The sequence below is a fragment of the Octodon degus genome, unplaced genomic scaffold, assembly GCF_000260255.1.
Source record: "Octodon degus isolate 3935 unplaced genomic scaffold, OctDeg1.0 scaffold00035, whole genome shotgun sequence".
NCBI classification, from domain to species: domain Eukaryota; kingdom Metazoa; phylum Chordata; class Mammalia; order Rodentia; family Octodontidae; genus Octodon; species Octodon degus.
The window spans coordinates 6,800,042-6,815,158 of record NW_004524611.1 but is presented as its reverse complement, the minus strand read 5'-3'; the positions used below and the strand labels follow the sequence as shown (position 1 = coordinate 6,815,158).

The following is a 15,117-nucleotide window of genomic DNA, read 5'->3' as shown; positions in this document are numbered from 1 at the left end:
ATGATTCTGGACTCCATTTCCTGAATGAGTGGGACTGAAACAGAGCAGAATTACTGTGCTGGCTCCTTTCTAGGCATCACGGCAGGCGCAGCAAGGACCGGCTGCCGCGTGTGCTCGGAAGACAGGCTGCTTTGAAAACAGAACCGACTGCCAGAACACAAGAGCTCATCTGGGGCAGAAACACACACGCTAAGGACAGCTAAGCTAGGTCCCGTGAGATACGATTAAAACCAAAACATCCTTTCTGGCAATCTGTTCAATTTGTGGCATGTTGGAAAAGTCAATAGTGTGAGAAAAGGTGATTTCTTCAAAGGATCTTTGAATTAAATGAAACTGATAAAAACCCAAGAATCCTATACAAAGATATAGATGGACTACATTTGTTCAACTCTGGGAACTGATGAAAGTGTAAGCGAGCCATAAAATCACATACAATTATGACTTGGAACTAAAGAGACCAGAGAATACCTGCTTCCTGGAGTAAATGAGTCCTGTACCCGGGTGTGTACAGCCTAAACGCACCTGCCCCGCAGCGAGCGGGACTGCAGCTTAGGATCTCTGCAGCAGCACTGGCTTGGATTTAACCCAGCCGTTTTCTTATACAAATCAAACCAAAAGGATTTCACAATACATGGATGTGCATGTCTGTGTCTCCCTACATACACGGAGAATTGATTTGTTGAATTTAATTTCAATTTTATTCTTTGAAGCTGGGGATCAAAGCCAGAGCCAAGCCACTTCTCAGCTCCTACATTACTATTATTTTTTACTTTTATGTATTTGGTACAGGGTCTCACTACTCAGCTTGGACTCAGTGATCCTCCTGTCTCAGCCTTCCCAGTGCTGGGATTACAGGTGTGCACCACCATGCCAAGTTTGGGCATGCCTGGGGCGGGGCCCACCTGGCATGTGGTACTGGGGTTGAACCTGGGTCCTTGCACTTGCCTAGGTGGGCGCTTGGTCCGCTGAGTTATCTCTGCTGCTCACATTATCTTTTTAATTGATATACTAAGTTTTGTCTCTAGGAACTGATGAGTTTGATGAAAAAGAGACAGCTTAAAAAAATATTTGTGTAATATATTTTCAGAGAATACAGATGTTACAAAAAGCTGATGCTGTAAAATCTGCAACATCCAAGAGCCTGAAGAGAATCAAGCAACATGCATACTTAAAACAATACTTCTCTAAAAAAAAGTCAAGTATTAAAGAAAAACCTAACTATTTCTCCTTTCCTAACCTTGTAACGCCACCCTAAGAAATGGAATAATTTAAAGACCACACACATTGACTTCAAGGTGAGCATACAGTTACAACAGAAGTGTTTCCAGGATCACCTGTGTAATACACCAGCTCCTCCCAGCCGTGCTTGTGCCAGGCTGCGTTCCGTGTATCTTCCCGGCTCTGCAGATCCTTGTAAGCTTAAGAAGAAGCACAGAGAGGAAGCAGGATTCAAACCCAACCCAGCAGTACCACCTGGCTGCCCTCTTTCCTCAGACTTGGTCTGGCCCTGAGTCCAGAGCCATTCACACGAGGACCCGTTATCCCGTGTAAGGCCTGGGACCATCTGCTCCTCACACTTCAGTCTAGTGAGTCCTGAATATGCTGACAGCAAGAGGCCTTTTCAGACCAGATTGAGTGTGTTCAGTGAGGTGCAGCCAGGAGGAGCAAAGAAACTTTTCTTTGAGACAGGGTCTCACTATGCAGTTGAGGCTGGTCTTGAATTCACTGTGTAGTTTATTCTTGCCTGGAACTCACAGCAATTTTCCTGCCTCAGCCTCCTAGTGCTGGCACTACAGGTGTGCACCACCAGGCCCAACAAGAGAACTTTTCAAAAACATGTCGAATTCATAACTAGAACCTGCCAGGCCACTGATAACAACATCACTTTCACTTTTGCTCAACATGGGCAGGGGGTATCTTGATGCAATGCAACGGTGGGACAGTGTGGGCTCAGCATGCATGAGGGCCTGGGTTTGTCCCTAGCACTGAGAAGTAAAGGCAAATAAAGTTTTGCTCAATACTGATAAAGCCCTGCGTCCATGTGGGAAGACTGTTCAACGTAGTGGAGAAGAGACAAGAAAGGCTAGGTTGGCCCCACTGAGGGCTGTGGCCAGGAAGGAGACCTGTGGGCTATCTGAAAGGTGGGATGCAAGAAGGGGAGTCTTGAAGACTGAAAGGAACTGCAATGACCTGGAAAGACAAACTCTCAGGCATGGGACAAACGGGTGTCTCAGACCACAGCTCCACACACACCTTGCTAGTACAGCCAGGTTCCCCGTTCTCACTTTGCGGGAGACCTTGCCTACACTGCCAGGTGAGAGCCCGCATGGGACAGACAGCGCGACAGTGCAGAGCCATCCTTCCTTAGTCCGGCTTCTGCTGGGGACAGGCGCCTTCGCCCCGAGAAGCCCTGGCCTTCAGGCCTCTGACCTTGCCCATCCCCCACCGCAAGCTCCTTCTGTGGTCTCTACACAGGTTGGGCAGGCTCTTTACAGTGTTCTGCATTAAAAAGCGTTTTAGAGGTGAGGAGTACACCCTGTTGGTAGAGTATTTGGTGAGGCCCTAGGTTCAATCCATTGACTGGAAAAAATAAAGGTTTTATGATTGTAAAATAACCCCTTGGTAGTTGGTTTATCTCACTTAGAATCTCCTCAGGTCCGCCCATATTAGGAATTGTGACGACTCTGATTCCATCTTCTGGCGGATGAATGTCTGCCTGTGTCTTCCACATCTGATGTATCCCCACCTCCTCTTTATGTGACTAGGGTTGGGACACTTCTGTACAATGGCACTGAGCATCCAGACAGGTGCTGGCCAAAGTCTGAAATAGTAACACAGCACTCTGGCCTACCTCAACCCCCTTAGGGACAAACGACATGCAGTATAATGTCAAAACAGAAACGCAGACCAGATTTGTTTCTAAATCTGTTCATCTGAAAACTGATACACACGGGATCAAATCTCAGCCACAAGACTCAACTCTGTTGGCCACTGCCATCTGGCGGCCTCTACTGCACGCTGAGGGGCGAAGACCCACATGCAGCGGGCTGGGCTCTGTCCCTGCAGGAAGCAGCTATTCCGGGGGTTAGGATGGGGTGGATTCTTCCTCATATTCTTAAAGAGCACGGGACCCCAGGAGCACAGTGCAAGTTATTTTCTTTTTGCCTTAACTTACCCATTCAGACCATGTCCTACCATGTAGCAGCCTGCACTGTTCGCGGTAACCTGAGTAATTTTTATTTCCTGCGTCTCCACTGAGGGTCCAGCCTGCCCTCCTACCCGTACCTGTTGGTCCTCTAGGTCCAAGTCCAGCTTACCTCCCCACACTGACTGTATAATTCTACATCCTCTGCATCTCTAGAGGGGCGTCTTGCCAATCACACACCACCTCTGTCATAGTCACTCATGCTGGCATTGTCCTCAGTAGATCTTTGTTCCCTTTGTAAACCAACACAATCACACAGGCAGGGACCCAATACTAACTCTCAGGGCTAGCTGACAGGCTATGACGTGAGTTATACTTTAACTTCAATATCAGTAACTCTTTTATTAATGTGCCCAGAATACACTAGTGGCATTATTCCAAACTACCTACCACTGAGGCAGCTGAGTTTATGCTCTAGCAAGAAGAGAAACACCAACAGCCATCAGTGTGACCACCATCCTAGGAAGGGCCCTGGGCGCTCGGAGGAGGGCGGGATCCGCTGGGGCTGGGCTTCGGTCTGAACCAGGCCTTGAAGACACCAGAAGAGATGCCCGACACAAGGTTGGCAGGGGAGCTGCTGGTCTGGCTAGAGCACAGCATGGACCCTGAGCCACAGCAGGCCGACCGGGGAGGGAGCTCTGCACCTGTATCATCCTCCCCTTCCTGTGGCTGCTGGCTTCAGCTCTTCTCCCTTTTGCCATTGCACCCTTTCATTACTAGGTCACACATAACGGATCTATGTGCTCTTTGTTGTTGATCTCTTCAGCTGTATTTTTCTGGAGACAGGGTCTTGTGAGGTAGTTCAGGCTAGCCTCAGATTTGAAGTGATCCTCCTGCCTCAGCCTCCTGACTACTGGGTTTGCAGATGGGCACCACCATGCAGGGTTTCTTCAGTTTTAGATGCCAAACATTTGCCACCCTCCTGTGATGTTTGGATTTGCTAAAGTGTGCAATTACCAGCTTGAGAACTGCTTTAAAGCCTGATGATTTAGTTTGCAGTGAGCTCTTACATCCTAGTGACTTGCTGAGTGAGGTGGCGCATGCCTAGAATCCAAGCCCTCAGGCAGGCTGGAGCAGGAGAGCTGCAAGTCTGAGTAACCAAGATTCTGCCTAGGGAAAAAAAATTAAAATAAAATGATAGCAAAAACATACATACCCCAAAGATGATGCACCATGTATAGCTGCCCAATCTGAGAGAAGAATCCTCCCACTGCTTCGTTATTGTCTTGTCTAAAACGAATTGCACGGGCCCTGGAAGAGAAACAACACATAATAGACAATGGTCAGGAAGGATCGGTAGACTGCATTCTCCAGGCTCGGGGCCAGACTTCATAATGAAGACTGTCTTTGAGCTAACTAAGGTGGAAGAGAGATTCTATAATCTCTTAGGCCAAATACAAGGAAGAGCCATGGGGTGGGGCTTCTCGGTCACACACCCTATCCTCACATGAAACTACCTGTTGAGTGTTTTGAGACAGGGTCTCGCTATGCAGTTCAGGCTGGCCTTGAGCTCCCTGTGTAGCCCAGGTTGGTCTTGAACTTGCACCAATCCTCTGGCCTCAGCCTTCTGAGTGCTGGTGAAGAGCACTGGATTTGGAAAAAAAGAGTAGCAGAGGGCACTCATTATATACACATGAGACACATAGATGAAAGTGCACATGTGCATTCTATATATACAATAAAAAATTGTACTAAATTGGTTAAAAATGGGTGCTCCAAACTTCCTAAGATTTCCCTCTGCCAAAAAGTATTGGCTTTTTTTTTTTTTTTTTTTGTCTTTTTGAGACACAGTCTCACTATGCAGTTCAGGGTGGTCTTGAGCTTACTTTGTAGCCCAGGCTGGCCCCAAACTTGCCACAATTCTCCTGCCTCAACCTCCCAAGTGCTGGGATTATGGGCATGTACCACCATGCCTGGCCCAAGGTATTGGCTTTTTAACATAAATACTATCTTTCATACTTGCATGGGACATTTTATTTTTACTTTTAGTGATATAATCTATATTCTTTTTAAAAAATTTTTTAAAAAAATCTTTTATTTATTTAGTACACAGTCTTGCGACACAGCTTGGACTCAGTGATCCTTCTGTGTCAGCTTCCCCAGCACTGAGATTTCAGGCATGCACAACCAAACCCACTTTCAGGGCTGGCATGGTATATGGTACTGGGGATTGGACCCAGGTCCTTGTGCTTGCCAGGCAGGCACTTAGACCGCCAAGCTATCTCTCCAGCCCTAATCTATATTCTTAAAAAATGTATTTTTCCAAAAGCAATTTTTGCAAATCCCAGTTGGACACAAAGGAAGCAGCACCAGATAATATGGAGAACCCCCCCCCCCCGAGAAGCAAGGTGGGGTCTATCAGGTGCCACACCCTGGGGCACCCCGGGGAATCTGTTGCAACAATGCTGAGTTGGCACCACATCCAGGTCCTGGCCTTGACAGCATGTGGGAAGACATCACTGTCACTGTCACAGGAATGTGAACGGCAGGCTGCCTGATCCACAGCATCACAACAGCAGCTGCTGAGCCAGGAGACCGCCGGGAGGGCCAGGGCCAGGGTCCTCGGACCACTCAGCAACCTCCGCTCTCCTCCACCCACCGGGCTCAACGCCACACCCAAGTCCTGGCCCTGGCTCCCTACTCCGGTCTGCTGGAGGAGAGGTGCCTGCTGGGGCCCCATGGATTATTCAGAAATGACAGTAAATACTTCAGCTTTTACATTTGGAGTTAATAACCAGCATTTTCTCAAAAATTATGATTGTTAAATTATGGAAATTAAGCAAATCAATTTCACATGCATTCTGTGCTCAGCAGAAGACTTTATCATTGAAAGTGATAAATATTTTGGTTTATTTGTTTCATTCTGAATTTTTCTAATTTAGTCACAGGAGGCAAACAAAACATACTTGCCGTGGCCTGGGGAAAACCAGAGGCGTGAACTGTGAAGCACTCATCGTCCTCTAGTTACCTACGTGTCAAAGCACACATGGAATGCTGAACGGGCTCTCCAGAACCCCAGCTGAACAACCTCAACACAGCCTTGTGGACTCCCTGGGGAGTAAATCTGATTTGGCAATATGTAAAAATTCAATCACTGGATTACAACTCCATCCTGGGAACATCTAGACACTGTTAACAGTTATAGGCCAGAAACAAAGGCACAAAAACATAAGCAAAACCCCTTGACAAGCCGTGTCCCTAAGAGCAGGACACAATATGTGTTTTCCAATCAATAGAAACCACTATTGTGTGACAGCTATCCCTTGTTCAGGGACTATTTGGACTTAGGACCGATCTGTTTTTGGTTACAGTTCTCTTTATCCTGTTCACAGAGCCTCAATGCCCTTTTTTTTTTTTTTTTTTGTACACACCTTGTTTACATGGTACTGTAATTTTTGCTGATTATACCCTAGAGCACTGTAGTTTTATGTTCTGACCTACATTACAGTACTGCATGGAAGAGTTACAAAAATAAAAGCAAAATCAAGTTGGAGTTTCCTTTCTTGTGAATACTGTACATACTATTTGCAACTTCTTCATTAGTCATTGATTCGTTTAGCAGCCTAGCTGCAGGACTGTAAATGTCATTAAATGAGGATCCTCTGTACTTGGTCTTTGGGGACCCAAGAAAACAGTCACTAGAAATAAAGATCACAGAACCATTTGCTGGAACTGGAGAGAGCTCAGACATTATTAAACCCAAAGCAAGATATTTTATAACCAAAAAGGAGATCAAAGGGCCAGAGAGCTAGCTCAGTGGACTAAGTGCCTGTTTAGGCAAGTGCAGGGACTGGGGTTAGATCCCCGGTACCACATGAGCTCTGGCCCTGCTCCAGTGAGATGGTCACCAAGACCGGGAGTGGCGGCACATGCCTGTGATCCCAGCTCTGGGGAGGCTGAAAACAAGAGGATCACTGTGAATCAGAGATGCAGACCAAATACATTAAAAAAAAAAAAAAAGGAGAACAGATGTGAGCTGAAAGTCAAAGTCTCAAAGTGACCTCCACCCAATGTCCTGCCTGGAAGGAACATGCTGAAAATGTTACCTTAGGAAAGAGAAGTACTGAGATTCTGAGGAAATCTGAGTTAATTTTTTTTTTTTTTTATTTAGTACAGGGTCTACAGGTCTCACTATACAGATTGGACTTGTGGTGATCCTCCTGTTTTCAGCTGCCCAAGAATTGGGATTACAGGCGCACTACCATGTCCAGTCTCAACGTGCCCCAGGGGTGGAGCTGGCACAGCGAACCAGGAGATCAAACCTGTTCCCTGCATCTGGCTAAGTAGGTGCTTTAATCCCCTGAGCTATCTGGCTGGCCCAAGTTAATTTAAAAGACATAATTCAAAAGTATATGGAGGGGGGGCCGGGAGATAGCTCAGTAGAATAAGTACTTGCCTGGCAAATGTAAGGTCCTGAATTCAATCCCTGGCACCACAAAAAAAGTATATGGAGGGCCGGCAAGATAGCTCAGTGATCTAAAGCGCCTGCTTGGGCAACCTTAGGCAAGTACGCTGGGACCATGGTTCAATTCCCGGTAACAACATGCTGCGCCAGCCACGCGCCCAGTGAGCTGGCCAGAAAAAAAAGTATATGGAGATTCCCTTCCAAGAATTAAAAAAAAAAGGAGAAAAAAAATTAAGGGGTAAATGTATTTATCTAAGATTTCAAGAAAAAAAATGCTCAAGATCTTTTGTTGAATAGATATACTTTTGTGTTTACTTCAACTTTTTAAAGGAAACTTCTAACATCTCAAAATCAAATATACTTTTGACTATAAAGAAATGCTGTATTATAAAAAGTTGGGAGACAAAAGAAAACACCAACAGTTCAACTACCATGAAAGTTTCAATGTCCTTTTCATTTCTATTCCCAGACACTGACTTCAGCTAACAATGACTAATCTGTTTGCATCCTTCTTAATACTGAGCCTTTATGTGATTATATATGTTTATTATTTTTTATACTTCTCTCATTTACAGTATTATACTAATGGAGAAAGCTGCATTTTTGTTATTAATGGTAATGGTACTTACTGTATTTTCCTATTAAATTTAACCCAGTACACACAGATAGGTCCCACTACTGTTAAAATGATCATACTACGAAGGCAATCTACAGACCACTGCCATCCCATGAAAACACCAATGACATTCTCCACAGAACTGGAAAAAAAATATCCTAACCTTCCTTAGAGCAACAGAATAGAGAACTGTGAAATAAAAGCATACAGCTATGGCCATCCAATTCTTTTATTTGCTGAAGCACTGGAGTCCAAGTTACTGCCAGTGCCAAAATCTTGAAGTGTTTTCCCTATTTTTTCTGTAGTGATTTCAGCTTCAGGCCTTATATTAAAATTTTGACCTACTGTGAGTTGATTACTGTATAAGATGAAAAAAAAATCTAGCCAGGAGTGCTGGTGTGCACCCATAATCCTAGCATTGGGGGGAGGGTTGTGCAGGGCGGCAGGGGGCTGAGGCAGGAGGACTGCTGCGAGTTCAAGGCCTGGAGCATCCTGTCTCAAAAAAAACAGCAAAGAAAAAGAAAAAGCTTTTCATAGTAGGAAATCATTACCAGAGTTAAGACCAGAATGGCTGAAAAAAGGCGGCGACCTGGCGCGGCGGTCTCGGCGCCGGGCTGCGGAGCGTGAGGTCGCCGGTTCACGACCCCGTCCCGACTCTTTCCCTTGGGGCCGGGGTGATGGCTCAGTAGGATAAGCGCTTGACTGGCAAACGCAAGGATCTGAGTTCAATCCCCGGTTCCACAAAAAAAAAAAAAAAAAAAAAAAAAAAAAGAATGGTTGAAAAAGTCTTTGCCAGCAATTTATTTGACAGAGGACATACCAGAATGTACAGAGAACTTAACAAAGCAAAACAAAACACTAAAAGAACAAGCAATTCTATCAATAAATGGGCAAATGACTTCAACAGTCACTTCTCCACAAAAGTACAAATGGCCAATAGGTATATGAAAAATGTTCAACATCTATACCAGAGAAATTCAAAACTACATTTAGATTTCATCTTACCAGTCAGAACAGCTATTTAAAAAAAAAGCAATTGGACAAGGGGGGAAAAAAAAAGGCAAAGTAATCATCACCATGAAGAACTCCACCAAATATTGGCAAGAATACAGGAGAAAACAGAAGCCTTCAGACACTGTGGGTGGAAATACAAATTAGAATAGCTTGTGGAAATCAGTATGAAGGTGCCTCAGAAAATCAAAAATAGAAACACCCTAGGACCCTCACATACACTCCCAAATGTACACCTGAAGGAAATGAAGTCAGCACACAAAATTGATGCCTTAAGACTTAGCCACAGCTCTTTCTGCTGACAAGAAGGGTTGCCCTCTGCCGTGTGCCACTCTGCCTTGGAGCCAGCTGAGTATAGAATGAAACCTCCAGTAACTGTGAGCTGAATAAACCTTTCCTTCCTTAAAAAAAAAAAAAAAAAAAGACTTAGCCACAAGGAACACAGAAATCATGTTATCTGCAGGAAAAGATGGGCCTGGAGGTCATGTGGCGTGAAGTAAGCCAGACTCAGAAAAGAATCGCATGCTCTCCCTAATATGTAGACTCTAAAAAGATGCCAAAACAGAAGGGAGACCCTTACCAGACAAGAGGAAGGGGAGAAGGGGGAGGAAAGGGCACAGAAACAGCTAATACGGAGCATGAACAGGACCAAAATACTTCACACTGAAACGCCTCGAAAACATGCAACTGGGCAGGAGGGCTGATGAAAATGTTTATGTGCATGTAAAAAAGTAAATTTTCTATTTTCCCTAGTTTGTAGATAATCTAAATAGTACATTGTCTTCTCACTTCACTTATTAAAAAAAATCCTCTATTCTTAATTTCTAAAGTAGTTTTTAATAGGAAGTAGGGTCTCTAAACTGGAGTCAGATCTTAGCAACTACCTTCTTTTTTTTTGGCGGAACTAGGGATTGAATTCAGGCCCTTGTGCTTGCTAGGCAAGCACTTATTCTACTGAGCCATCTCCCCGGCCCCAACTACCTTTTTTTTTTTTTTTCATTTACTGTTTTACTTCTTACTTTATTTTGCAACTTTACTGAAAATGGTTTGCTTTTTTTTTTTCAGTACCAGGATTGAACTCAGGACCTTGCGCTTGCCAGGCAGGTGCTTATGCTGCTGAGCTATATCCCCAGCCCCCAACTACCTTCTAAATACACACTAAGATGATTTCAATTTTTAACACTATGAAGTAACATTCTAACCCCTTATTTAAAAAATTCATACTTGATGCTTTGCTGTGTCTGACTTGGTTCTTTTTTTTTTTTTTGCGGAACCGGGGATTGAACTCAGGTCCTTGAGCTTGCCAGGCAAGTGCTTATTCCACCAAGCTATCTCCCCGGCCCCTGACTTGGTTCTTCTTATAAAGGAACACTGCAGACTTGAAGTGTCCTTTGCGTGTCCTCACCCCTACCGCCCCTCCTCCTCCAGCGTGCCGCTGCTGTGCAGCCCTCTCGTCAGTGTTTACATTTCCACTTGCATGCAGTGTCCATGAGCAGTAGCGAGCACTCTTGCTGTGTTTTTAAAGACTTCCACAGCTGGGCACGGCAGTGCACGCCTGCAGCCTAGCACTCCGACAGCCTGAGGACTACAAGTTCCAGTCCTGCTGAGCAGTTAGTTATTTAGCAAGGCTCTGCCTCAAAATAAAATATAAAAGAAGAGCTTGTGAGGTGGCTCTATGAGAAGGGTTTAACCTCCTATACCGCACAAAAAGATTTACATAGAAGAAATCATATTTATATATTCCTTTGTAACTCTTTCTCCTTAACACAGTGTTCTCAAGATCCATCTACGCAATCAGTTACAGATCTGCTTTAAGCCACTTTCTAAGATTTCAGTGGATGAGTACTGTATAATCTGTTTAAGGCATTTGGGTTTACCAGAGCAACTGCGATTGATGTAGTTCTCACATAACCACCAGTGTGTCACCTCGTAAGTCCTCAGCATTTCCTGGTCTCAGATGTACCGGGCCCCAAGCAGCGGTAGACCTGCAGAGCCCTGTGCTGCTGTGAGGGTGCAGCCTGGGTGCCTCAGAGTGCGGGAAAGCACCTCTTCCAGCCACAATTCTATCACACGAATCAATCTCTACACTGAGAATCAACTTTGGATTTGTGGTTTAAATTCTTTTAAGTGTGGCATGTCCTTAGCAGCTTTCCTTGGATTATACTTTGCAAACCATGAATCCCTTTAAGTATACAACTCTGGCTCTTAGTAAATATAGACTCCTGCAATGATCGCCACCACTGTGCTACAGGATCCCTTGGGCCCACCTGCAGACAACCCTGATCCCCTGCCCTAGGAACCCACTGTCTACGCCCATGTATAGCTGCTTTCCTTAGGACATTTTATCAACTCAGCATCAGGCAACACATGATCCTTTGCCTTCCGTGTTTCCCACAGCAAGCTGAAGTCCATCCACATCACAGCATGTCTCGGGCAGCCATTTTTCACTCAGCTGCATCCCACTGTATGGACACAGCAGCTTGTTCTTCTCTGCTCATGGGCACTTGGGCTGTTCCTGTTCTGGGCCATTAGGAAACATATATCTATGAACGTGTGTGTGTGTGCACGCGCGCGCGTGCACACGGATGCTTTCATTTCTTCTGAGTGTGCTCCCAGAAACAGAACTGCTGGGTCATACCTGAAGAACTGACGGACTGTTTTCCAAGTGGCTGTCATCCTACATTCCCAGAAGCAATACACGAAGGCTACCATGGCCACGTGTGCCCTATCTCTTCTTAGTGACAGCCACCCCATGGCTGTGAAGGATTTCTCCCTGGAGTTTTATTTGGTATCTCCATAACAGCTAAAGATATATAGCACTTTTTTCATGTACTGATTAGTTATTCAGGTATCTTCTCTGACAAAATGTCTATCTAAATCCTTTGCCTATTCATTTTGCCTCTTTGAGACAAGGTCTCCCTGTAGTTCAGCCTGGCCTTTAACTCTCTAAGTAGCCCAGGGTGACCCTGAACTTGCAGCGATCCTCTTGCCTCAGCTTCTCAAATGCTACAATACGGGTGTGCACCACCACACCCGGCTTCCTTTGCCCATTTAAAAAAAAACGTCTTAGGCAGATGTAGCTCAGTGGTAAAGCACTACCTACCTATCACGTGTGAGGTCTCAGTTCAATCCCCAGCACCTCCCTCCCAAAGTCTTAAAATGTGTTTACTTTTTTATTTTTTAATTTTTTTATTTTTTTTGTATTTAGGATAGAGTGTACAGGGTCTCACTGCATAGATCTGACTCATAGTGATCCTCCTATTTACAGCCTCCCCGCAGTCTCAGCGTGCCCTGCCCCCCACTCCCTGCAGGCCAGGCCAGGCCAGGGGATCAAACTCCCGGCTCCTGCATCTGCCTAACAGATACTTTAATGCACTGAGCTATCAGGGCTTTAATCTGCTGAGCTTTCATGTTGGCCCAGTATTTATTTGCTTTTTACTGCAGTAAAAAAGCTGTCATTAAATTTACCATCTTAATTAATTTCCAGTGTATTAGTGGTGTCAAGTGTATTCACCCTGCTACAGAACTGATACTCAGAACTTTCGCAGAACTGCAGCTCTGCTCCCACTACACTCTCCATCTCCAGTGCCGGAAACCTTTACCCGCTCAGCTCTATTCCGATTTGATTCTCACTGCTCTGACCAGAGAGCTCCAGGAGTGGAAGCATACACTACTGTCCTGTGACTGCTTATTTCACTTGACATAATGTCCTCAAGCGCTCCGCCATTATGTACCACATGACAGGGCTGGCTCTTTCCCTAAACAGGACCTCTTCTCCTATAAGGACCCGCGGTGTACTTTGTCCGTATCCACTTGCCCGTGGGCACTGACTCGCCACTGACGTCACACAAACCGCTTCCGACTCCAGGCCACTGTGAGTAACTGTGAACATGGGTGTGCAAGTAACTGTGAGCTCCCACACTGACTTCCTGTGCCACCTACCCTGAGGTGGACTTCCTAGATCTTAATGCCATTCTACTTTAATTGTTTTAAGGAGTCTCCAGATTGGTTTTCATAATGTTTATAACATTTCATATTCTCAAACCCAGTGAAAAACGTTCTAATTTCTCTACATCCTTGCTAACATTTTTCTTACAGTTTATATTTATCTTAATTTTTATTTTATTATCATTTTTTCTCTGTACTGAGGATTGAATTCAGGACCTTGCACTTGCCAGGAAGGTGCTTATGCTGCTGAGCCATCTCCCTAGCCCCTTAATTTTTAAAATGATGTCCTTTCTGCTTGTTTTTGAGTCTCTGTGTAGTACAGGCTGGTCTTGAACTATTATGCAGCCCATGCTGGCTCTGTCTGAACTGGTGGCGATCCTCCTGCCTCAGCCTCCTGAGTGCTGGGACCACAGGTGCATGCTGCCACATCTCACTAAAATAAGGTCTCTTAAAGTAGAAGTTTTTAAATTTTGATGAATTCTAATTTAGCAATTCTTTTTCTTTGGTGAAGTTTGTCTTTTTTTTTTTTTTTTTTTTTTGTCATTCTGAAACAGGGTTTTGCTATGCAGTTCTGGCTGGCCTTGAGCTCACTCTGTAGCCCAGGCTGGCCATGAATTCAAAACAATCCACCTGCCTCAGCCACCATGCCCAGCTGAACTGTTTTTGTGTTAAATTTAATATCTCCTGGCTGGGACATAGCACCTGCCTAACAAGCACAAGATCTGGGTTTGATTCTAGGTACCAAAAAGAAAAAAAAAAAAAAAAAATCTAACACTTCTTTGCCTAACTCAAAGTCACCAAGATCTTCCTCTAAAAGTTACATAATTTAGTTCTCATACTTAAGGGCTACGACCCCCTTCTCCTTTACTTAATTTTCCCACTGAATTCCCTTGGTGCAGCTGTCAAAAAACAAGTGCTTACATACTATCTCAAGGCTTATTTCTGATCTTTTAATTCTATTCCCTTTATCTATATGCCCATCTTCATGCCAGGACTGCTTCTCTTTTTGTGTGTGTGTCTTTTTGAGACAGGGTTTTGCTGTGCCGTTCAGGCTGGCCTTGAACTCACTACACATCCTGGACTGGCCTTGAACCCGTGGATCCTCCTGAGTGCCAGTACTGGGATTACAAACGTGCAGCACCATGCTGGCTGGAAATTTTCAGCATGAAAACCTTAACAAGGGGCAGATGAAGCTGGGCGGCGGTGCATGCTTCGTCCCAGGTACCCAGGAGCCAGAAGCACTGCACTCGGGCCAGGAGCTTGAGACCCAGGCAGGTGCCACAGCAAGATGGCCCAGGCCAGTGTCAGGTCGCGCCTTATCCTCAGAGATTTTAAAAATTAACACAGTGCCTTAAAATAATCTGTAATCTGTTAAGATTTACAAATGCAACATCAATAATATACTCACCAGTAATTGCCCCATTCAATCATGGTTCCTGGCTGAAAAGAGATTTAGATTTATTACTATGTCTATGATAAAATATAGAAACAAGAATACAAAGATGATTATATGCTGCCTTCCTATCTCATGATGGGAATATCATTTTATGGCCTCACACAAGAAGACAACATATATCCACTGGTGCTTATCGAGCCCCCAGAAGCCCCAAGCCACATGCAGGTTGATCCTTTAGATGCAGCACCAAAGGTCGGCTCTCATCTTTGCCTTCACACAAGGGATTACTGCAGTCTACTGGGCATATTCCAGTAGTCCCTTGCTATTTTGCAGCGTGACTTTCGTGGACTGTTACACGGGTGTTCAAAAAATATTCATCTAAATTATCGTGGATTTTTGGCTATATTGTGGGATTTTGCAGCACCATACAGTATACATGTTAAAATTATGTAGGTTTGGGGCCTGGCTCAGTAGAATAAGTGCTTGCCTGGCAAGCTCAAGTGCCTGAGTTTAATCCCCGGTTCTGAAAAAAAAAA

At 44.8% G+C, this 15,117-nt stretch overlaps 1 protein-coding gene across 1 annotated transcript in view; it reads right to left on the bottom strand.

Moving 5' to 3' along the window:
* Window positions 1-2: 2 nt before the first annotated feature.
* The window catches only part of Nipsnap2 (nipsnap homolog 2), a gene marked incomplete at its 3' end in the record, with an annotated part of 30,363 nt that continues 15,248 nt past the window's right edge, over window positions 3-15,117 (bottom strand). The window contains exons 8-11 of the mRNA XM_004630550.2: window positions 14,594-14,625; window positions 4,362-4,456; window positions 1,335-1,418; window positions 3-34 (exon numbers count right to left, since the gene is read on the bottom strand). Of these exons, the coding sequence (XP_004630607.2) occupies window positions 3-34; window positions 1,335-1,418; window positions 4,362-4,456; window positions 14,594-14,625 (243 nt within the window). The remainder of the gene's footprint in view (window positions 35-1,334; window positions 1,419-4,361; window positions 4,457-14,593; window positions 14,626-15,117) is intronic.